This window comes from Onychostoma macrolepis, chromosome 21, assembly GCF_012432095.1.
Source record: "Onychostoma macrolepis isolate SWU-2019 chromosome 21, ASM1243209v1, whole genome shotgun sequence".
NCBI classification, from domain to species: Eukaryota; Metazoa; Chordata; class Actinopteri; order Cypriniformes; family Cyprinidae; genus Onychostoma; species Onychostoma macrolepis.
The window spans coordinates 26,344,952-26,369,198 of record NC_081175.1 but is presented as its reverse complement, the minus strand read 5'-3'; the positions used below and the strand labels follow the sequence as shown (position 1 = coordinate 26,369,198).

The following is a 24,247-nucleotide window of genomic DNA, read 5'->3' as shown; positions in this document are numbered from 1 at the left end:
CCTAAACAACCGTTTGTTAGTTTAACTGAACATTGTATTAGCTTAAGAGGGGGGATTTAGTGTAATAGGCTAATTAGCATTAGCCTAGGCCAGGGGTAGGCACGTTCGGTCCTGGAGAGCCACAGTCCTGCATAGTTCAGCTCCAACCCTAATCAAACACACCTGAACAAGCTAATCAATGTCTTCAGGATTATTAAGGCTACAGGCAGGTGAGATTTTTTTCAGGGTTTGAACTCCGCAGGACTGCGGCTCTTGCCTGCCCCTGGCCTAGGCCTATATAAAAACAGAAAATCAGTGGAAAGTCCAGTAATATTTGATAATTGTGTGTGTGTGTGTGTGTGTGTGTGTATTTATTCATTCATTCATGTGGGAACAAAGCCAGCCAGTTTAATTGATTTGTCTTTTCCAAACGGTCTTTGCAAGAGCTCCCGGCCACCGCCAGCAACTATAAACATAAATTACAGAACTGCCAAAAACGTCTGGACTTAAATCGTCCCTGAGAGCAAAAAATAAATAAAAAATAAATAATTGAAATGACCTTCATTAGGCTGCCACTAGCCTCTGATATCACTGAATGGCAAATCATTCTTTCCCATGCATTTCAAGTCTTTGACCCCAAGGCTATGTCTCATATATGATGTCATTCCCTTAAATTTGATGTGAAAGATCAAAGCATTAATTTAAATGGGGAATGAGTTACAGCATAACAGGGTTGAAAAGAAACATTTTTAGCACAGTCTTAAAAAACATATTGGCTTGTTTTAGTAAACAATATGCTGTAAACATGCAAATAATTTGAACAGATAAAGAATGCTATAACATGAAAAAATGCACATTCAAAACTTCTTTTAGGTTTTTATTGTGAAAAAGTATATAGTATGTGGTATTTTATTTAAAAACACTAAAATGATGGGTTTTGGAAGTTAAAAATGGATGAATAAAATAAAATTAAATGCCCTTTTCAAGTATAGCCTATATACAACAACAACAACAACAATAATTCTGGGAAATTTGGTCATTTTATTTATTATTTAACACTTTACAATAAAGTCACATTATTTAATATAGTTAACATGAAGTAACAATGAAAAATACTTCTAAAGCTTTTATTAATCTTAGTTCATTCCAACATTTATTAACATTATTAAAATCGAAAGGTAGCTATCTAACATTATTTAATTGAAGTGAGTTAACATTAACAATGAACAGTTAATGAATAAATAGCCTACTGTAACATATTGCTCATTGATGGATAATATTAGTTAATGCAATACCTTATTGTAAAATGTCACCCAGTAATGTTATTGTATTTAGCCAATTATTTTAATATCAAGTTATCATAATGGCGTTTTTAGCTAATGTCTAACCATCACTGCAAAGCCCCAATTCGTCCTCGTGTAATTGCAGTCATTGACCCCAGGTTTCATGAACGGTTTGATGCCAGAGTCTGCAGTCCCTCGCTGCCTCATTGGTGCTGATGAGAGGGAGTGGAGCGCGTCAACGCATTTGAGACGCGCATTCTGCAGGAGCGTCGCGTGATGCGGGTTATGCGAGATTTACTACACGTCCACATATAGACGATAGACCTCAATGGGCAGTTTATCCGACATACGCACAGGCAGGTTGCTCAAACGCGATACTGAGGCGAAAAGCAGCTGCTATGGAGACTGAGCGCGCATCGGTGAAGACGGTAAACACGCGCGGGTGTGACTCTATGTGTTTTCTGTAGGGCAAACGCGACCGTGGGTTTCTGAAGGATGGGCTACTCAGATCCGACAGCTAGTAGAGATCTGTTGGGAAACAGATCCCTGTGTTTTATTTTCATATGTGCTTTTGGACTGGTCACCTTATTGCAGCAAATCCTCTATGGCAAGAACTATATTAAAAGGTAAGGTGATTCTTTTATTAAATGGTAATGAAAAAAATCTATGTTCTATGAGGTTATATGTGGATAGTAAAGCAAAATAGTCTACGGTAAATAATCTGAGACATATTGCACCCATATTGCTCCAAAATCTTTTTTTAAACTTGAGCTCCATTAAATCATGCCATACACAGTCCCCTGAATGACTGTCTATGCAGCGAGATGCTTAAGTCTGTTTTTCTTCTTCCTCTGAGTTTATTTTTCTCGTCTTGGTTTGTTTTTCTACCTTCAGCCCTTTAAACAGCTCATACATCTTGCATAAACCTGTGTGACAGCAAAAAGCCATATATTGCAGAACCTTATCATAAGCAATTGCGTCTATAGGCTGTGAAGGAAAACTGGAAGACTGTGATGTAGCCTCTGTTTTTTTTTTTTTTTTTTTTTGCATGAGCACATAGCCTAGATTCAAGCACTAGAAATTAATTATGCATTTAAGTCATGGTGGTGTTTCATAAGACCCAGATTTCATGCCTTTTTTGGGGCCACTTGCATCAAAATGACATCATACCGAGAATAAGTCCCGGAAGGTGAATCATTTTAGGTCATTTAGATCATGTTTTTTTTCGGGAACGGAGGTAAGCAGAGTGAGATGGCTCAGCATTGCGAGGGTGTTTGAGTGTGCGTGTGTGTGTGTGTTTGTCTATGTAAAATGGCGTCTCGTAAGAACCGCCCCCAGTGCATTATGGTTCCTGCGTCCCAGCAGATGCCCATATGCTGAATTAGAGATTTCTCACACTCCCACCTGAACCCCCCCCCTTGCGTCTCACACACACTCAGGATTCATGACATCAGAGCCTGACGGCTGCGGATTGCATGAATGCTGTTCTGTACCTTGTATCTATTCTGCTGAAGTGGAGAGAAACAAGTGTAGGGGTGGGTGAGTGCTTTTGGCTTTAACTGCACCTTCAAACCCAGCAATGAGAGTAAATGGAGACCAAATGGAGACTTTTAAGTCTTTTGCTTCTCAGATTTTCTTCTGACAAAAAAACATACGTCTCATGTATGTTACCTTAGTGTTTCAGAACAGCGAATGAAAAACTAAGATCGGATTTTTATTATGAAAATGAACTCAAAACCAATCAAATTAACTCAAAACCAAGCTACAGTCTCAATATGAAACATTTATCTCCCAAGAACAAATTTTATATATTTTGTTTGCCAAGGCAAATGGTATTTACTATTGATAAATGGCCAAATGGTAGTGGCTATATTAAGGATCTGAACAACTCTCAAACCTTGCGAAATAATAAAAACAAATCCCAAATCCCATTAACTTGAAGAGGGTGTCAACTTTCAAGCCATATCAATGGGTATTGTAGTTGAAAATATATAGTGAAAATATTCAAAACACCTTAGCAACTGCATAGAAATGCCTTAACAATCAACCCTATTAACGAAAAAACAAAACAAAACAATAGCAACCCTCATAGAATTTTTAATGGTTATAATGTGTATAATGGGAATTGTATTGGTTTTAATGGAAACTGTAATGGTCCCTGTGAGTTTGGTAATTTGTTGCCTATTGGTGGCATGTTAAAACCACTAAATTCTATTGGGATGGCCAAAACAAACTACAGATAATGGTTTAATTGTTAACAGTTAGTGGTTAGTAATGTTTGTAATGGTATTTTTGTAGAAACCATTAGAACTTCTTCAGCAGGGAACCACAAAATCCAGTGAATCTTGCCACCATGCTTTACATATTCAGATCCAAACTGTATCTACTGTACAATTAGGCCTACTGTATCTTCTTTAAATATTTTGTGAATACGTCTCTCGTATATTGACCACAAAGTAATGAAGATGTGAATACGAGAAAAAAATGGAGGGTTTGTCTAAAACGGTAACCAAAGACTTTGCGGTAACCGTCCTACTTCGAGTACTCGCGCATTGTACTAAACGTCTGTTTACAGTGGCAGCGCATGACAGTTCCCGAATCGAAAAAGAAAGTAGCTAATAATAATTCACCAATTTCAAGTTGTGATCTTAAAATTGTTGGGATAAAAATACTGTGTAGGATAACAAGTCTTTATATAGAAATGATCTTGGGGACGTCACTAATATGTGACCCTGGACCACAAAACCAGTCTTAAGTCGCTGGGGTATATTTGTAGCAATAGCCAAAAATACACTGTATGGGTCAAAATGATTGATTTTTCTTTTATGCCAAAAATCATTAGGATACTAATTAAAGATCATGTTCCATGAAGATATTTTGTAACTTTCTTATCGTAAATGTATCAAAACTTAATTATTGATTAATAATATGCATTGCTAAGAACTTCATGTGGACAACTTTAAAGGTGATTTTCTCAATATTTAGATTTTTTTGCACCCTCAGATTCCAGATTTTCAAATAGTTATATCTCAGTTATATCTTTATTTATTCAGCTTTCAGATGATGTAAATTTCGACACAATTTTGACACTTAAGACCGGTTTTGTCGTCCAGGGTCACATATTATCTTCATAGAACACATTCGAAGCGATAATGTAGTTTGGTTAACACACCGAAGACTCTTATGAACTGGTTATTTCTAGTGAATCAATACATACCACTCTCTCTAGCTAGGCTATATGAGTCGGATATTTTAATAAACTGTTCAAAAGATTCAAGAGGTAGCCTACTGGTTTGACTCTTTTGAATCTGGAATCTGAATCCAAAGCGAATGAATTGTCAAAGCGGTCATTGAATCAACATGTAAATGAAGTGCAAATTATGATTATACAAAAGCTTCTTTTGTTTTGTAATGACATGTAACCACTGATCTGTATATATTCTCTATCAGTGCATGTACATGTAATTCCTTCCATTTATAAGCATCTTTTCTTTAAATTTTTTTTCTTTATAACCAGTCAATTATTGTCTAAATAGTAAACATTTGTGTCCAAGTTGTAGGCTATGGGTTTTGCTATCTTTTTAATGGCGTTTACCAAGGCAAATGCTTGTTATTGTTGCTAAATGACCAAATTATGATTATTTCAAAGTGTGTTTTGTGTAATAATGACTTACTGCCTTTTTATGTAGGCTGTTGTAAAAGTAATCTTTGAGAAAATATTCAGCCAACCCTGAGCCTCTTTAGAAAATGTAAAAATATAGTTTTATACATCTAATTATTCGATTTTATAGAACTTATACTTCCTGTTTGTCATCATTTGTGTCTATTTTTAATCCTCTGAGAACGTTTTATGAGAAACACCTGAGACGCTTACATGAAACATGATTGAGAACACAATTAAGTCTTTTGTGCTATGAAGGAGCAACATCTGAGTGATAAAGTTTATATTTAGCAAACGCGGTCCTATCTTCATTTGCACATGTGTGAGCATGTGACAGTCAGAAGTTATTTGGATATTCACACCTCAGATTAAAGCAGTGACAAACACATTTTATATAGCAGCTCAGGTACACGCCAGACTGGCTGCCGCTGTGAGACACTGACAAATGTGTGCATTAATAATGCATCCACAGAACTGAATAAAACGGCCTCTTAAACGCTCCTGCCAGGTGAAATTACAACTTAGAATTATTAAAAACACTTTATGCTGGAATTGGCCTTCTAATGTCATTGCAATAAATCTTAAGGGAGTTACAACTAAAAATAAAATCGCTCCGAACTGGCCAGGACAAGAGATGATTGCTGCATATAGACATTTGTGCATATGAATCAAATACAACAAGGTTGTTTTATTACATTTTCCTCCTAGCTCCGATTACACTGGTGCTAGATTTAGGAGCAGCTTCTGCAGTCTTGTGCCAGGCTTGACATCTCCTCTTTGTCCTGGAGATATTGATTGGTTAAGTGGCTGTGCCATGCAGAAAAATTATTGACATTTAGCTACTTCTTGAGCCGTGACCTCTTCATTATCTACTCGACTGCAGAAACGCATCTGTCCTTCATATGCACCTTCTCTTTCCTCTTCCCATTAGCAGCTGAGTTTGCGTTACTCGTTACTCGCGTTACTCGCGTTACTCGGACATGGAGAAAATGGCTGTGCATGTACTACAGGGACTAGAACTAGGACAGCAGATTTCAAAAAAGACCACATGAAATCAAAGTTTTCTGAGTCCATGTCTTGAAACAATTTTGCATGCTTTTTTCCAATAAACTTCTGAAACTAACTGACATTGGTTTAGTAGAATTAGTCAATTTTGTTGTAATACATACACTAATGCAAGTTTTTTTTTAATCCTAGTTACATATTCACTTTTCATTATGATTTTACAATATGTTTTAAAACGTCAATGTCTTATCTCCCAAAACGTTTGAAAATTTGTATTTCAAATAAATGCTGTTTTTTTTATTTTATTTTTTATTTCTGTTGATCAAGGAATCCTGGGGAAAAAAACAAAACAAAACATGAAGCAGCACAACTGTTTTCAACATTGATAATGTTGAAAATCAGCATATTAGTATGATTTCTGAAGGATCATGCACTGAAGACTGGAGTAATGATGCTGAAAATTCAGCTTTGATCACAGAAATAAATTACATTTTAAAATGTAATCAAACAGAAACCGTACATTTTAAATTCTAATCATATTTCACAAATGTTACTGTTTTGCTGTATTTTTGATCGAATAAATGCAGCCTTGGTCAGCAGAGGAGAAAGTCTTAAAAATGTTAATGGTAGTGTAAATCATCACTCTCTAAATCCTCTTCAGATAAAATGATTCATTGTTTTTCATCATTTATTTTGAAATTTTTTACAGGCGTACATTATGTGTATCAACACTCGTTTTTTCAAAGGTTTGTTAGACTTCCAAATGTATGAATGTCTTTGCATTAGATAACTAAATAACAAACCAAGTGACCTTTAATTTAAGTAAAGAGAGGGCAAGCACACTTGACTAATTTACAGTAAAAATGGCTCAGAAAAAAATGTTTGTGCAGCATTTGTTTGCAGATTCCACTTGGTTTGATATTTTTGTCATCTAATGCAATGATACAGAGATATTTTGAAGTATCTAAAAACTTTTACTGTACATGAGAAGTGCAGTTGATCTGATGGTATTTTCTGACATCATACACCAGTTTTTACATTCTTTGATTTAGCCAAACCAATGAAAAACTCTTACAAATCTGTGTGTGTTTGACATTTTCTGCTGCCTTTAACGAATACATGAAACCTTAAACGACCTGCCTCATTTTCTCACTAGTGGGCAACAGTTTTCCCGCCTCAAAGGAGAGGAGGTGGGCAACTGGAGCGGGCTCATTAGTTACCCCGATGATGGAGGGATGAAGCCGGCCAGAAATGGGAGGAAAAGGTACAAACCAGCACAGAAACCTCTAAACAACACCACCAACACTCTATAGAGAGACAGTGAGAGAGAATGCCACATAGACAATGATCAGCCGCTTGCATGTCTGGACTGGAGACACATCCAATCCCATCAGCCAATCAGACGAGCAGAAATACGCAGCTGTGGCAAATAAAATGTATCAGAGCCAATCAGAGGACCAGGACTGATTAGAGTTTCACTTTATTAGCACAGCAATGATCGCTTCAGGACGTATTTTTCCCATTCGCTTTCTCCAAAACCACCCGATTTGAAATGAAACTTTGAGAAGTTTTGAGAAAAGTGTGTGGTTTTGTTCACAATGGAATACTTGCTTACTGCATACTGTGCAATATACGCTGCATTCTAGCAATTTTTTTGAAGTGAAATCATTTGTATGTCATGCACTGCAAAAAATGATATTTTTGTCTTGTTTTCCAGTACAAATGTCTAAGCATTCTTAAATCAAGACACATTTACTTACAATCACAATTAAGTGAGTTTAGGCTTAAAGCAAGAAAAATAATGTTGTTCTCCCTTTGGGTTAAGCTTATTTTTCTAACCCCTCTGGCAGATATTTTTTCTTTACATTTCAAAAAGTAGCATGCTACATTTTGCCACTAAATTTGATATGGCTGCATTGCATGTTCAATTTGGAAAGCGGCATTTTATTTAAGAAAATATTGTGGTTATTTTGCATTTTAATTACATTTTGTGACATTTTCCTATGCTGTTTGCTTTATTGTATATGCCATGTTATATGCATGTCAAAATAGTAAAATTAGTATGCTTTTCTGAACAAAGCCACTGTACCTAATTGTAAATGGACTACTTATTCCATAAAGCATCGCAAATTACAATTGAATCAGATTATTGTACGTTATAATCATATAATATTTGACGTTTATTGCAACATAAAAATATATAAACATTATATTTACTACATTATGATTAAATATTGTAGAAATAATAATTTTATATTAATATAATTTACATTTTAATTGCACATTATTTGGACACCAAAATAATACGATTACCATGTGACTATCCTTTACTGAACAAAATCACCATACTGAAATGGGAATTAATTAATAATAATTGATTTTAGGTGGAAAATACTGTATACTTGTTTATTGCAACATTAAAATATGTAAAAATTATATTCATTAAACATTAAATATGAAACAAATAATAATATAGTATTATTGACATAATCTGGATTTAAGTTGCATATGTATGCCGAAATAGTATGATTAGGGTTAGTGTTAGTATGCTGTTTTGCACAAAGCCACAAATGAGAATGAACTGTTTATCCCATAAAGCATCGCAAATTATGTAGTTGAATCAGATTATGGTACAATGTAAACCAACTGACTATTGATTTTAGGTAGAAACTACTATATATTCGAATTTCAAAGTTTATTGCAACATTAAAAAATGTTAAATTAAATTATTCCTGATGAAAATAATATAAATAATAAAATATTATTGTTTATATAATATTTAATATCAATTGCACATGATATGCACACAAAACGTTATTTTTATTAAATATGAAATAATTAAGTGTTAATATATTAATATGTTATTATATTATCTACAGTATATATATAATTTATATTTAAATGCTTTTTTTTTTTTTCTCTATGGAGGAAACGAATGGGATTTTTACATTGGGGAACCCTGCTCTTGTGCTCTTTTGTGGTTTTCAGTACTGGGACAAGAACTGAAGGGTCATTGAACCTAATCCACTTGTATGCATCTTGACAGATGTGTCCGTCAGAATTTTCAGCATTCTGAGGCTCAGAGCTCCGTAGTTATCACGCCCTGCCTAGCTGATATTCAGAAGAAAAAAAAAGCAAAGAAAAGGTAGGCCACACTGATGGCATCTCCAGTTCACCTTCTTGCCAACCTTACGTCCCCCCTTGAGGATGTCTCTTCGTCTTTTCCATCTGGTCTGAGAGGGTCCGACTGCTCATGCTCAGTGCTCGGTGCACCGCCGCTCTGTTTGTGCATGTTGTCTGCAACCTTCCATCCGCCCTCGACCTTTGACCTTTGACCCCATCACCCCCTTCCCCGCTCCCTGAGGTTGGGAGGCCTCCCTTGTGTTCCTCTGGATGTCATGGGTCCCTGTTTCTGTGTCCCATCATGCATTTCTGAAACCCCTCCACACCTCACCTGTGTGTGTCATGAGCACACTTGAGTGTGTGTGTATGTGTGCACGCAAACGGTTTGTGTAGTGGAGTATGTGTGTGTGTGTCATGTGACTGAATTCCCGCTTGCACATTGCACCGCCTCTCTTTGACCTGAAAGATTTCTTTTTTTTTTTTTGTCTTTTCGGTTTTCTTTTCATCTAAATGATCACAGAAGTTTATAATGTGTCGTCGGGGGTGTCTGACTGACCACACATAAAGAGTGCTCATGATTACCCAGTGTGCACCTCTTCAGGCTACAGCACAGTCACATGTCATGACGTCACTTCAGTCAGAGATGTATGGAATCGCTAAATGTGTTTCGCTTTTTTTCTTCTGCCTTGTTTTTCATGCTCCTTCATTTTGTTTCTCTCTTTTTTTGTCATTGCTCTTCATCACAAACCATTATTTTAATTCATTAGCTCACATTTACCATAAGTTAATGGCTTTGCTCCAAAAACATCTCAATTGTTATTATTATTATTAGAATAATAAAATATAAGTAATAATGAAATGAAATAATTATAATTATTAATTAATTATAAATAGTTGATAAAATAATAACATAAATAATAAAATAAAATATTTTGAATAATAATATTAAAAATAATAATATTAGCAGTTAAATAATAATCCATTTAAATAATAAAAACCATGAATAATATAAGAATTTTTTTTTTTAAATTTTATATTATCAAGAATTATGATATTTTTATTTATATTTTTATATTATTACATAATCAGTTTTTTTTATTTTGCAGTCCAGTAGTATCATTGAAATAGTAATATATTCAAATAATAACAATAATAATAATAATAATATTGAATGTGAGGCATGTTTTCCTTCTTTTTTGTCCTTAGCTGATCACGTGCCTGACTAATGCCAAGATACGACAGCTAAGACGTGATGTTAAGACAGTAAACAGTTAAAAAGATTTTGTTACTGTACAAAGCTGTTAGGATGTAAAGCATAATTTAAATCATGTTATTATATAACAAAGAAAAACACTTAAAAATAAAAAATGGTGTAGTGTTTGTAGCCTTTTACATAAAATTCCTCTTACATAAAATAATCCACTTAAGTCTGGCGTAATAGCAGCTATTAGCATGATAGTAGATAGATAGATGGGAGGCCTTTGGCTTTGTGAAGGCTGTTAGCAGCCATTTTGGCTCTGATTTCATTTACAGTAGCAAGCCATCCACCATTAAAGTCCATTTAAAGCCCATTAAAATGGAAACATGAAGCACTGAGTATGTTTTCATAAATGCTGTGCCTGAGGCAAGACTGAACATGGCAAACAGAGACATACACTTTCAGAAATAAAGGTACAAAAGCTGGCACTGGGGCGGTACCTTTTCAAAAGGTACATGTTTGTACCTAAAGAATCCATTTTGGTACCTTAAAGGTACACATTAGTACTTAAAGTGTACAAATTTGAACCTAATAGGTACAAAAGTGTACCTTTTGAAAAGGTACCGCCCAGTGACAGCTTTGTACCTTTATTTCTGAGAGTGTATAATGAGAAAAACACTTCCTGATGCACTCCATATAATCCATGTTTTTAATGCATATTTTCTGTATTTCTGTTTCACAACCAAGGTGAGGATTCACATTTCATCCATTCAAACCCTGCTGGCTCTCCTCATTGTGGTGAAACTGTTATTTCTTTTATATTTCTCCTCAGAGCATCAGAAAAGACAGTTTTAAGCTGAATGTGTCTTGCGTAGCAGAGGGAGCGAGTCTTTAGAGCGGCTTGTCAACAATCCTCAAGTGGAATTCCTATTATAATTTGGAACTGATGCAAATGGGATCAAACAAGAATCCTGTTTCACGCCGCACTTTAGGGAGCGTAAGCATTTCTGCTCACGAGAGTCGAACAGTGAGAAAGTAGTTCACTGTTGCTTCATAAAAGTCTATATTGCAAAAGACTGAAATGCTAAATAGGTTTCCAGTGCATTGTAAGTGAGTTGTAGTACACTACGCATGCCACAAACAGGCTGTTTATGCTTCAACCCAGTGATTCTTAATCTGGTGGCACTGTTTCAAAGGGGCCATGTCTCCATTATTTAACACTCCTGATTGAGATCATCAGCTCGTTAGTTCAGTTCATGGATCTCTTTCCAAATGAGCTGATGATGTTAGCAGGTGTGTTAAACAAGGGAGACATGCAAAATGTGTGGAGCAGGGTCCCCAGGACTGGAATTGAGAACCACTGCTTTAAAATAAGATAAAAATCAAGGTGTAATCTGCTGTCAGATTACTTATTTAAATTTTTATGTAAGAACCACAATTTTCATGCACGATCTTGGAAAACCTGAATATATGAGTGAATATTAAAAGTGTGATTTCTAGACCTGGAAAAGTCATGGACAGTACAAATTCATACATTTTAAAAAATAAATAAATAAATACTTTTAAAAAAAACTTTTTTTTTTAGTTATGTCACATTCGAAAAATGTTTCTTAGGTTGAAATTGCTATTTGTTAGTATTTATATAATTCTAAAAATATAATATTTAAAAACCAATCTCAAAAATCACAAAACAACAACAACAACAAAAAAAATTGTGTACATTCATTGATCAATTTTAATAATAAATAAATTAAACAAATATATGTTTTGTACATATTTAGCTATATATATATATATAATTAAATACAAATATTTCTTAAAATATGTAATCAGAAATGACAAAAATTACTACAAAAATCATGTAAATTCATTGGTAATAAAAAGTATAGACCCTGGAGAACATTGAGTTATTGAAACAGTTACTTCAGAGAGTTACAAATGTAATTGTTTTCATTAAATATTTAAGTATTTAATTAAGTTTATTTAAAATGCCAATCTGTAACAAAAAAACTAAACAACAACAACAAAAAATGTTTTTATTAAGCAGGTTTGTCATTAATATAATAAACTCTTCAGATATTGTCACTGACAATGAGGGGACTCTAATATAGAATATACATGCAGTATAAATAAAGAAAACATCTTCTATAAAAGGCATTTTTTGCCTTTATTATAGGACAGTGTAGAGGAGACAAGAAGCGAAGTGGGAGGGAGAGGAGAGAGAAGGTCCTCAAACCGGGATTTGAACTCAGGACATCCATAACGCAACGGCCGACTAAAGAAAATATCTTAATTGAGTCTTAATGGATTCATGTTTGATTGTATTAAGTTTGGTTCCAAGTTGTGACAGGAATCCCCTGGCGTTTCTTCAGGATTGTTTGACCAGACTGCAGAGACGAGAGCGTTCAGGATCTTCAGTTAGGCTCTCCATGCTGGAAGCTCATCTTGCAGTGTGTGCGCGTGTGTTCAGAGGACACGTGTCTGACTCTGTGTTCTGGCAGGTATCTGGAACGCTCCGAAGGCTCTTTAGAGTTCAACTCCACTTCCTGCAAGGAGCTACGGCAAGAAATCACAGATGTGAAAGTACTGACCATGTAAGTTTCTCTCTCGGATGTCTGTCCGTGTCCGTACAGAGCGAGCGTTCCAGCGGGAGTCAGATTTGCTGATGAATGTCTCGTCTCGAAGGACAAACCCTGTGAAAAGAGCATCTATTTAAAGAAATACCATATCTGAGCAAGAGCACCCTCTCCTTTCCACTCCTTCCTACAGTGGCGTTTAATAAGGAAAGCTACTTGTAGCTGCGACTGCTGCTGTTTAATTGACTTTATGTGTGTGTGCGTGCGTGTGTGCACGTGTGTTTTAGGGTGAAGACATCAGAGCTGTTTGAGCGATGGAGGAACCTGCAGGTGTGTAAGTGGGAGCAAAACAAGGAGGAGACAGATAACTTCAAGTGAGTACATGAAGATTCTTCTCGTTTATCTCCCAACTTCAGCACGGTCTTAATGGGATTTCTTCGTTGAAACAAAGGAATGATGTCACCTCCAATAGGATTCTTTTGTGGTAATGAAGCGATGATGTCACCTCTCCCCCTGTCCAATAGAATGTCTCTGTCCCGTTGCTGCAATGCCCCCTCCTTCCTGTTTACCACGAAGAGAAACACTCCCTCGGGCACCAAACTGCGTTATGAGGTGGATACGAGTGGAATCTTGCACATCAGCCCGGAGATCTTTAAAATGTTCCCTGATGTGAGTGTGAAAGCGCTGGCGTTGACTACATGCGCTCGGAAGAGCAGATGATTCCTGTTGGAATTTCATCATCATTTAGAACCGATTGGAGTTGGAATGTTCTAAATAGATTTCTTGTTGTAGGATCATTTAGAACACATAATTCAGAGAGGATAAAATGGCTATTTAACTTTTTTATCGCCTTTAAAATATTTCCAATACATTATTCCAATGTAACAGAAGTACATTTCTGAATAAATTCTAATTACAAATATTCTAGACCTGTAGAAATGTTAGTTAATCCATTTTATTGGATTCTTTAGGTTTGATGCCAAATTATATTATATTACAATGAATAATCTTTAGGTTTGCGGCCAAATGATATTATTTATATTATATATTAAATTGTGTTGTATTATATTATTTCCTTTTTAGTAGAAATACATTATTCCAATGATTTCTGTATAAATTCTAATTAAAAATGACATGATATTCTATCTAGACCAGACCTGTAGAAATATTACTTAATACATTTGATTCACATAAGATTCTTATTTAATTCTTTAGATTTTATGCCAAATTATCTTATTTATATTATATATTAAATTGTATTATATTTCCTTTTTAGTAGAAATACATTAATCCAATACAATAGAAGTAGATCTCTGAATAATATTCCAATATAATAGAAGTAGATTTATGAATAATTCTAATAAAAATATCCTGTATTATATTATATTATTATCTTTAGATTTGATGACAAATTATATTATATATTAAATTGTATTATATTTCCTTTTTTTTGTATAAATGCATTATTCCAATATAATAGAAGTCGATTTCTGAATAATTCTAATAACACATCCTGTATTCTATTCTATTCTATACTAGGTTTGAGGCCAAATTATAATATTTGTATATTATATTATATTATATTTTAGGTTTTAGGCCAAATTATTTTTAGGCCAAAAATTTTATAATGCATAAAGGCTTTAAGTAAAGTGTTACCAAGGTATAATGAAAAACTACATAACCTCGATCAAAGAAGAAGAATATTAGTTAGTTCATATGATTCACAAAAGATGCTTTTCATGTGATTCAGTTAGGATTTATTCCAAATTCTAACAAAATTCCAGTAGGAATCCTGAGTAAATTCCATACGAATGGTTTGACTGCAGTGAATGTAAATCAAAATGGGTGAATTGACATTGCATATATGCTGAGATCTGTCTATACACACACACACACACACAGCTGAATCTCTCACATGACACAGACCCACCCTGACGAACATTACCAATCAAGCATCCTTATCCTTAAGTATCTAGACAGCCGTTACCTAGCAACCTCTGCAGTGATCACACCCTAGAAACTCTATGCCTGCAACAGTTGCCAAGCAACCATCTCAAAGCAATCATCCCTGTAATCCCATTTGGGTTGCTCCTGTCCTGTTTCTGAATGTATTCTGTGCTCTGACTGCAGGACATGCCCTATTCCAAATCCCAGTTTAAGAAATGCGCCGTGATCGGTAACGGCGGCATCATTAAAAACAGCAAGTGTGGACGAGAGATCGACGCAGCTGACTTTGTCTTCCGGTAAAATACTGTTGTTTGTTAGTTTGTTTAGACATCATGGGGATATATAGAGGCATCTGCTAAACGACATGTCAAATCTCTCTTTCAGATGTAATATTCCTCCCATCTCAGATATGTACAGAGAAGATGTGGGATCTAAGACTGATCTTGTTACTGTAAATCCCAGCATTATAACCGAGAGGTACACACACACACAAATGTTACAAATATTTAATACAGGATTTTCTCATATTGTAAATACCAGTGTCTGGGTGAATCTCACAAAAACATGTCCAGGTTATATTTAAAAAATTCTAATCTTCATTCATTCATTCTTATTTATTTATTATTTGTTTGTTGCCAATATTTACCCTTTTAATTTATTTAAAGAATTCTCAGTATATCCTGATGATTCTTGTTATTCTAATATAATAATCGTACTGTAATATTTATTTATTTATTTAATTTAAAAATCAGGTAGCAAAACAATGCTCATAACTTACAGGTAGCACAACAAATACTACACTGTAAAAAAAAAAAGTTGAGCCAACTTAAAATTTTAAGGCAACTAGCTTCAGCAGATTTTTGAGTTTTCTCAACTTGTCGTTTTAAGTTTATATAACAACAATTTGAGAATCTCCCACAAAAATAAGTTAAGCAAACTCAAAAAATCTCCTGAAGCTGGTTGCCTTAAAATTTTAAGTTGGCTCAACTTTTTTTTTCTTTTCTTTTTTTTACAGTGTACCATGATGAATATAAATACTTTAAAATTTAATTAATATATATGTATCCTGAGAGATTGCTGTGAAAATGTTAAAATAAGGTTAATTTAAAATAAGTTCTAATAAATAATATTCTAAAAACCTTCATTTAATTTAAGCAACATTTAAATGAATTTATTAATTTAATATGAATAATAATTATAATAAATTTAAGCAACATTTAAATGAATTAGTTAATTATTAATTTAATATGAATAATAATTATAATAAATAATACATGTATTATTATTATTACAGGTCCATCTAATAAATGTGTGCTGTAATTATACTTCATGCAAAAATACCTATGAATGCTAATGAGGTCATTTTGCGTTCCTGTGACACAACCACTGAGACACTAATTTTCTCTCTCTATTTGGACCAGGTTTCAAAAGTTGGAGAAATGGAGAAAGCCATTTTACGACGTTCTGCAGAACTACGAGAACTCCTCGGTGGTTTTGCCGGCGTTCTATAACACACGGAACACCGACGTGTCGTTCCGCGTGAAGTACATGCTGGACGACTTCGAGTCGGCCCGCGGCGTGTTCTTCTTCCACCCGCAGTACCTGCTGAATGTGCAGCGCTTCTGGGCCGTGCAGGGCATCCGCGCCAAACGCCTCAGCAGCGGCCTGATGCTGGTCACCGCCGCCATGGAGTTATGCGAAGAAGTGCATCTCTACGGCTTCTGGGCGTTTCCCATGAACCCCTCCGGAATCTTCATAACGCACCATTACTATGACAACGTCAAGCCCCGCCCCGGTTTCCACGCCATGCCGTATGAGATCTTCAACTTCATGCACATGCACGCTCGCGGCATCGTGCATGTGCACACGGGCCCCTGCAGGTGAAACCGCCAAGCATCTCTGCAATCTGATTGGTCCGTTTTGTAGAGCTCCTCCCGTTCACTGGCGCTACGGAACTCAGACTTACGTGCACGTGCGCGAATCGCTGCCTTAAAGGCCAGGCGTTTTATTACTACGTGTTTTTACAATATCGTGTCGGGACAGTTGCAAAATGGTACGTGTTTCCTGTGATTTTCCGTAATGGTGTCGTATTTGTGTTTCAAAGCAGATATCACGTTTTAAACTTTGTGAGGAGGCGCCAAACCAGGCGCGACGCAATAAAGCGCTGCAGTCGGGTTCTGGAAGTAAAAAGTCATTCATTTTCTCCATAGGGAAATTGATTTTTAATGATAAACCTTTTAAGACAGACCTGTTGTGAGCACTGAGGTTATTAATCGATGGTAAATGCTTTTGTTGAAGCCATCTATTAGCATTAATTCAACTTATTTTTTAAATAATCATGTTTAAAGGTGCTGTATGTCATTTTTTGACTACTAAAACATACAAATACCGTAATGTTATAAACATGCTAAGTTCACATGTTTCTCTGAAAAACAATGCTACAGTCAGTTATTCTACTTTGGAATGTGCGTTCAGTGTCAGAATGTCTGTTTTTGTTTTGGTCTGTGTGACTCCGCCCACTGCCTGTTTATCCAATTGTATCTCAACATTCCGGGTTGCCAGTTGCCGGAAAACACAGCATGTTCCTGCTATGGAGGCCAGCAAACAAACTGGGTCAGAGATCACAGATTCTACCTGACCTAAAAAGCCTCGGCATCCATCTAATATCTCTGACCAGAGGCATATTAAAACGTGGATAAATCAACTCATCAACTTACAGTGTAAGGCTCCTTGCCTACCATTGTCAGTTGTGCTTGTTCCTGTTAGGTGTCCACAATCTGGCAACCCGCATGAGCGTCGAGTTTGAAGAAGAGTCTCTCTCCAGTATTTTGAATTTGGACTCCAGTACATACTGCATCTTTAATATCTTCAAAGGTTGTAATGTTGTAATGTTGATTCACTTTGTTGCTTGTTGGTTTGATTCATAGCTTATACCACTTTAAAGAAGACATTAAAAAAATAAATAAAAATCCCTATGGGAAAAATGAATGCGAAAAATAATTCCGGAACTAACGCCATTGAAAAAGTGGGAGGGCTCAAATGCACTCTATAAAGTAGCCCCACCCACAGTGGAATTTCATTGGTCCAAATCCTCAGTCCTATCAGTTGTATATTGAACATAAAATATATATATCACGGGCTGTGATTGTGTCACGTTGCGTCTGGTTAAAACAGATTAATCCACTCCAAACATGGTTTAAGAGCAAGTTTACTGTTAATTAACAATCACATCAGTGCATAAAAGTAGACTGAATTTGACATTTCAGTTGAAACATTTATGTATAATGGTAAATACATGTTTAATGCACAGGTTCTGAAGTTATGTATGATAATTTGCAAGGAAGTATAACTTTGTGTAATCAAATCCAACACAGTTGTTTATGTCTTTCTCTCACACACGATCTGTGATTGAGGTTTTAGTGTCTTTTAAATCCACTGATCATGTTTATAATGCTGAACTTTATATACTTTGTTTTCAGGTTGCTTGAATATGATATTGTGATAACAATGTAACATTATCACTATACCAAGAAATCGACTTTTTAAGATTCATCAAGATCCTGATTTCATGAAACTTGAAGACATCTTAAAGGCATCTATCTATCTATCTATCTATCTATCTATCTATCTATCTATCTATCTATCTATCTATCTCTCTCTCTCTCTCTATCTATCTATCTCTTAAGTTGCACAACAATATCTGTCACAGAATTTATCAGTTATTCTATTTTTACTTTTTAATTATTTATTCATTTAATATTCATATTTTTCATTCATTGTTTTTTTTGTCTTTTTTTTTGTCCCGTCATTATTTTAACACAAGTGTACAGTTATTTGTCAAGCCAATAAAGCACACAGATCTGCTTCTAAGCTTTGTGATGTTCTTTAAAGTGATTTTTTAATATTATTTTTGGTGTCACAAACACAGAAGGGTTCTCTCTCTTTTTGTCTGTCTCTCACAGGTATCCAGAGTTGGTGTTGTGTGTTGAGCCAGCAGTAAATAATTGATCAGTTTCAGAGGTTAATTAGTGTTAATCAGACAAACATAGTTTGATTTCTTTGGAGTTCTTGGACACAGACACACACAAACAGAATTAATTATGTTTTGTAGGTATAGTTTTCCAAAACTTCAGGAATTGGGGAACATGCTACAAGCTTCCATTCAATAATTCTGTGATGTAATTTCTTTGCTTTATTTATTGAAAAAAATATTTTTACAGTGGACAGTAGATTTATTCTAAATACATAATTTATTAACCATTGCAGCATCTACAAAATATATAATTTTCCTTGTAATGAATTTCAGCAAGAATAGTTCACCTACAAATTAAAATTCATTATTCAGTCTCAGAGAATTCAGATATATGAATCAGAGAACGAATCGTTCATTTGAATCGGTTCTTTTCAACGAATCATTTGATCTGGTTTACAAATCGGACTGGACACAAACAAGAGGGTCAGATGTAAGTATATTAGCTGGTCAGCTGACCCGTTTGTTGTCTCTACAACAGACTGTTTAGTGAAGTGTGAATTATTTAACATATGGTGTGTGTTCTGTATGTGTGTGTTCGCCCTACACTCTTAAAAATAAAGGTGCTTAAAAGGTTCTTCAAAGCGATGCCATAGAAGAACCATTTTTGGTTCCACAAAGAACCATTCAGTCAAAGGTTCTTTAATTATAATCTGAAGAACCTTCTTTCGCCACAAAGAACCTTTTGTGAAACAGAAAGGTCCTTCAGATGTTAAATGTTCTTTATGGAACCATTTAGACAAAAAAGAAAAGAAAAAAAGGTTCTTCTATGGCATCATGAAGCACCTTTATTTTTAAGAGTGTAGTGTGTATGTGTGTATTATGACAGCGCTGTCATAGCGCCGCCTGCTGGTCATATCAGTGACATATCAGAGCCCACAACAAGATGTGCAAAATAAGTAGTTGAGTAAAGAAATAAATGGTGAGTTATTTTCTTTGACATGCATAGGGATGATTGTTTGTTGTGGTACAGGGACAGGACTGGAAATGTCCTTCCTACAAACATGGCAAGTCCTGAAACAAACACACACCATTGTTGGTAATTTGTTGGCGTCTGAGGGAGGGAGAGATAAAAACGTGTGTATGCGAGATATGTGTACTGGTTTTTGTGGTTTACGGGGAAAAAATTTGTATAATGACATGGGTATGACAGAGGTATTACAATTTGAAGGTGGTTTATGAGGACACTGCCTATGCCCCCGTAAATCAAAAGGCTTAAAAAACATACTAAATGGTGGGGTTTTTAAATCTAAAAATGCAGACGGTTTCCTGTAAGGGGTAGGTTTAGGTGTAGGTGTAGGACAATAGCACATACAGTAAGTACAGTATAAAAACCATTACGCCTATGGAGAGTCCCCGTAAACCACTAAAACAAACATCTGTGTGTATGTGTGTGTGTGTGTGTGAGAGAGAGATCCTGTGTTTATCAGATGATAGCAGTATCAGGTGTTTGTAATATAGCTAATGGCAGGAGTTAAAATTAGCATGTCGTCTCAAGAGAATTTAAAATTGTTATTCACACACCATAATTCAGAATCAACAAAGACAAAGCAATACACATCTAAGTCATACTCCCAGGAAAATTAGCATTAGCGTTAGTTTTCCTGTCAGAAATCCCGTTAGTAATCCTATCAGTACAATTATTATGCATTTGTTTTTCACATCCCTGTGTGTGTGTGTGTGTGTGTGTGTGTGTGTATGTGTGTAATTTCTCATGGTGCAATATAAATTGTCTATAGTGATCAGTAATGTTTTGCAATGTATGTATGCCATAATTTCCCAGTAGAAATGTTTAGGAATTTATGGGTCTCTTGGAATTACAAAAAAATGTATAATAAATGTAATTTTTATCTATCTTTTTTTAGGTGTCTGCAGAAAAAAAAAAAAAAAACTTACTGTTTATTCCTGTTCAAGGGTAGACTATGACTTGACAACTACTCAGAACACCTTCATTAGCAATTCCCTGGCAACCACTCACAACCCTCTAACACTGTAAAAGTGAGTTTATAAAACCGATTATTCCGGTCCTTGATTCTGATTGGTTGAGCCGCATTGGAAGCTGTTGTAAATTACACTACAAACATACACCTTTGTTTACATCTGTGTGTTGCTTGGCAACCACTTTGTTGGAACCACAACTGTTTCTGAGGAACTACATTTTTTGGTGGAAGAATACTGTTTTTATTAATACCATTACACTTTATTTGCTCTGTTTTATTCTGTGAAACCTTACTACATATATGGAATAACCGTTTTATAATAGCTAGAAGCCCTCCGCTTAACAACGCCCCTTAGCTGTTATAAATTCACTGTAAACCACGGCTTCTTGGGGTTTATGGCTTTATTTGAACAGTCAAGAGAATGTAAAAATCTGTCTTTATGAGCTGTTCTTTGTGTTTGTATTCACACAAGTGTTTTAGAGCGACTTCTTCCACTTGCCTTTTCAGCCAGACGGCAATTTGCCTAAATTAGGAGCCCGATCTTCTTTATTGCCTAGGTTGGGTAAAGCATGTTAAATAGTTTGACCACGTTAATCCAGTGGCACTAACTTATTTATTTGTGTTAATGAAATCACTGTTAATAATTTACAAGTGTTAGTGAAGCGTCTTTAATTATCTGTTCTGTAAGACTCCCTCTCAACTGGTGTATCTTCTTTCTCTGTCTGTCTGTCTGTCTGTCTGTTTGTCTGTCTCTTTCTTTGTTATAGTTTCTCTTTCTTTTCCTCCCTATGTCCTGTTTCTATTGATGTGCCTTTGAATTGTACAATGTGCATAAATGAGCATATATTTCCCTTGACATTGTGTTTATGTGTTTTTTTAAACATATGCCATATATAAGTTTGTGTGCACATATAAATGCACGCCGTGCTTTAGTAAAGCGATCCCCAGACTATGAATAATAAACGCTGTGAGGCCCAGCCCCCTCTCTGTCGCTGTCCTCTCCGTTTTCATTTGCTTTCTCTCACAGATCATGTGACCACGCTGAGCACAGTAATTATTCATGAGCTTGGCGCTGCACCGCGGGACCTGCGCGAGAGAGCCTCCGGCTCCGAGCTGAGGCCCCGCTCCAGCTGCACGCAGGGGCCCTTCAGCTGGCGCGGGTCAGACGGCGACACCTTACACCGCAGACGGCGAGGAAACCCTCACCCTCACCCCGCCACACTCCGGATGAATAAAAGATGCCCACAAAAGAGAAAAAACCGACAGAAACCGAAGAAAGGGATGACGAAGGAGAGGAGAAGGAGCCAACGGCGAAAGGAAAGAGTAAGAGGGACTCAAAAACGAGACAGAAGAGCTCAGAGGAGAAGACAGAAAGCACTGAGACACCTATAGAGAAGAGAAAAAAGAGCGAATCTGTAAAAGAGAAAAAGAAAAAGAAGAAAAAGGAAGATGTTGAGGTGACAGAGAATGACAACGGGACGGATGAGCAGAACAACAATGAGCCCATCAGCAAAGAAAAACGGACCTCAAACGAGGAACGGGAGGTAAGGAAAGAGAAGAAAAAGAAGCGTAAACCATCTGAAAGCAAAGAAGGGCAAGAAGACATGGGGTCCAAAGAGAAAAAGGGCAAAGACGGCAAGAAAAAGAAGAAGTCGGCCGAGGAAGAGGAGGATGAGGATGCCGTGCAGGAGGAGGAAGAGGAGGATAAGAAGAAGAAGAAAAAGGATAAAAAGAAAAAGAAGGGTTCCGACAGCGACGAGGAAAAGAAAGCGAAGAAAGGGAAGAAGTCAAAGGTCAAACAGGTGGATTATGCTGAGGTCTACCAGGGGGAGCTGGTGAACTATCACACGGAGGAATCGGATGATCAAGAAGATGAATTCAACAAAAAGAAAGGTAGACTCTGGAAGAGGATTCCCATTCTGTTCCTCTTTTTATTCTTTTCAGTCTTTTAACTGAAGTAAAAGCTGAGGTTTTCCCAAAACATTTAGTCAGAATTTAATGCATTTATTCATTTGAAAGGATGGTTTGCTGGAGAATGACAATTCTGTCATCATTTGTTCCTGTTATGGTTTACTGTGAAAGAACATCACGCAAAACACAGCAACCATGACTTTTGAGCTTCATGAAAGACTAAAAAAAAAATCATAAAAGTAGCCGATACTGAAATTTCAGAACTTGGAGAAGATTATCAATGAACACCTTCTGAAGGAATTCAGTTCTGACGATAGCTCTATTGTGCTTTTGTTGTCCCTTTTGTAGCTTGACAGTCATGGTTTATATGAATTGTCCTCCAAAATGTCTCATTTTGTGGTTCCTTACTGGCTCTGGCTCTGATTTATGCATTCAACCCTTTGAATGCATAAAAGTTTCTGGAAAAAGTTTCTTCAGATGATTAAAATGTTCTTCACACTACAAAAGAAAAACTGTTTGCATTTATTTGGCCATTGCTGCGAAAACCCCTTTTGGAAGCTTTATGCAAGTTTGGAACAACATGAGGGTGGATAAGTGTCAGATTTATCATTTGTTGATGAACCATCCTTTTAAACACTTGGTTAAGTGTAGAGCCACAGCACCCAACCTATTCTGTCAAACTGTCTCTCTTCTGGGGATGAACTGTCTTTTTCTCTCTCTCTCTTTAGCTGCGTCTGTCCGTCTCTTTCTCTGCTTTCACTCTCAGTCAGGCACCCCACCCCCCACCCCCTCTCGGTTTCTCACAGGTTGGATTTCTTTTAACCCTGGAACATCTCTTAATTGATTACTTGAACGTTGGACGTTGAACGTTCAACCAACAACGAAAACTGAAATAGACAAAGGAGGAATGGAGACAGAAATAAAGATTCTTCAATGGAGTTGTTATACACTCTTAAAATAAAGGTTCTTCATTGGTATCAGTGGTTCCATGAAGAACCTTCAACATCCATAAAACCTTTCCAGTGCACAAAAGGTTCTTAATTGCGGAAAAAGATTATTTAGATGTTTAAAATGATCTTCACATAAAAAAATGGTTCTTTTAAGAACTCTTCACTGAAAGGTTCTTTGAGGAACCAAAAAGGGTTCTTCTGTGGCATCGCTGTGAAACCAACCTTTTGGAACCTTTATTTTTAAGAGTGTATATTTGAAACATTTTCTTGTTCTGCTTACAATTCTAATTGGAACTTTGTGTTTCGGAGTGTAAAATTCTGATCATTCCATTAACGTCCAGTCAGAGAACCTTCCGGATTTCACTTTGGCAGGCAGCTCTAGAGGTCTCTGATTGGCACAGCAGAGGTGTGTCTGGATTGACTGATTATTACGGTGTCCTGGCAGCAGGGTATCATGAGAGAATGGTGGCGGGCACCGGGCCAATAGTGGATTTGAATCAGACGGGCACCTCTCTATGGCCTGAAACATTATACTCTAATCGGCCTTTTCATGGAACCATCAAAACCTCATTCAGCAAGATGGACGTTGTGCTGTCAGGTTCAGTCGGGCGTAGCACGTCCGGTTGAGGTTATCGCTTAGCACT

General features: G+C 36.1%; 2 protein-coding genes across 8 annotated transcripts in view; both read left to right on the top strand.

Moving 5' to 3' along the window:
* The first annotated feature begins 1,434 nt into the window (after nt 1-1,434).
* st8sia5 (ST8 alpha-N-acetyl-neuraminide alpha-2,8-sialyltransferase 5) lies at nt 1,435-18,631 on the top strand. Of its 5 annotated transcripts, XM_058759220.1 has the most exons (9): nt 1,435-1,888; nt 7,085-7,192; nt 8,975-9,073; nt 12,751-12,843; nt 13,113-13,199; nt 13,350-13,494; nt 14,956-15,068; nt 15,157-15,249; nt 16,194-18,631. In XM_058759220.1, the coding sequence occupies exons 1-9, from the start codon at nt 1,758-1,760 to the stop codon at nt 16,654-16,656; spliced, it is 1,332 nt and encodes a 443-aa protein (XP_058615203.1). In that variant the 5' UTR covers nt 1,435-1,757; the 3' UTR covers nt 16,657-18,631. The 5 variants fall into 5 exon arrangements, with proteins under 5 accessions (XP_058615203.1, XP_058615198.1, XP_058615200.1 ...); XM_058759215.1 differs by lacking the exon at nt 8,975-9,073 and having other exon boundaries at nt 1,436-1,888; XM_058759217.1 differs by lacking the exons at nt 7,085-7,192; nt 8,975-9,073 and having other exon boundaries at nt 1,436-1,888.
* A 572-nt stretch (nt 18,632-19,203) lies between these two features.
* Nucleotides 19,204-24,247, top strand: part of LOC131528544 (lipoxygenase homology domain-containing protein 1-like) — a 37,071-nt gene continuing 32,027 nt past the window's right edge. The window contains exons 1-3 of one of the 3 annotated variants that reach the window (XM_058757765.1): nt 19,204-19,235; nt 20,668-20,800; nt 21,770-22,635. In XM_058757765.1, the coding sequence (XP_058613748.1) occupies nt 21,981-22,635 (655 nt within the window). In that variant the 5' untranslated portion in view covers nt 19,204-19,235; nt 20,668-20,800; nt 21,770-21,980. Of the gene's footprint in view, nt 19,236-19,650; nt 19,725-20,667; nt 20,801-21,769; nt 22,636-24,247 lie in introns of those variants that run through there. The other 2 variants (XM_058757764.1, XM_058757766.1) reach the window with 2 other exon arrangements.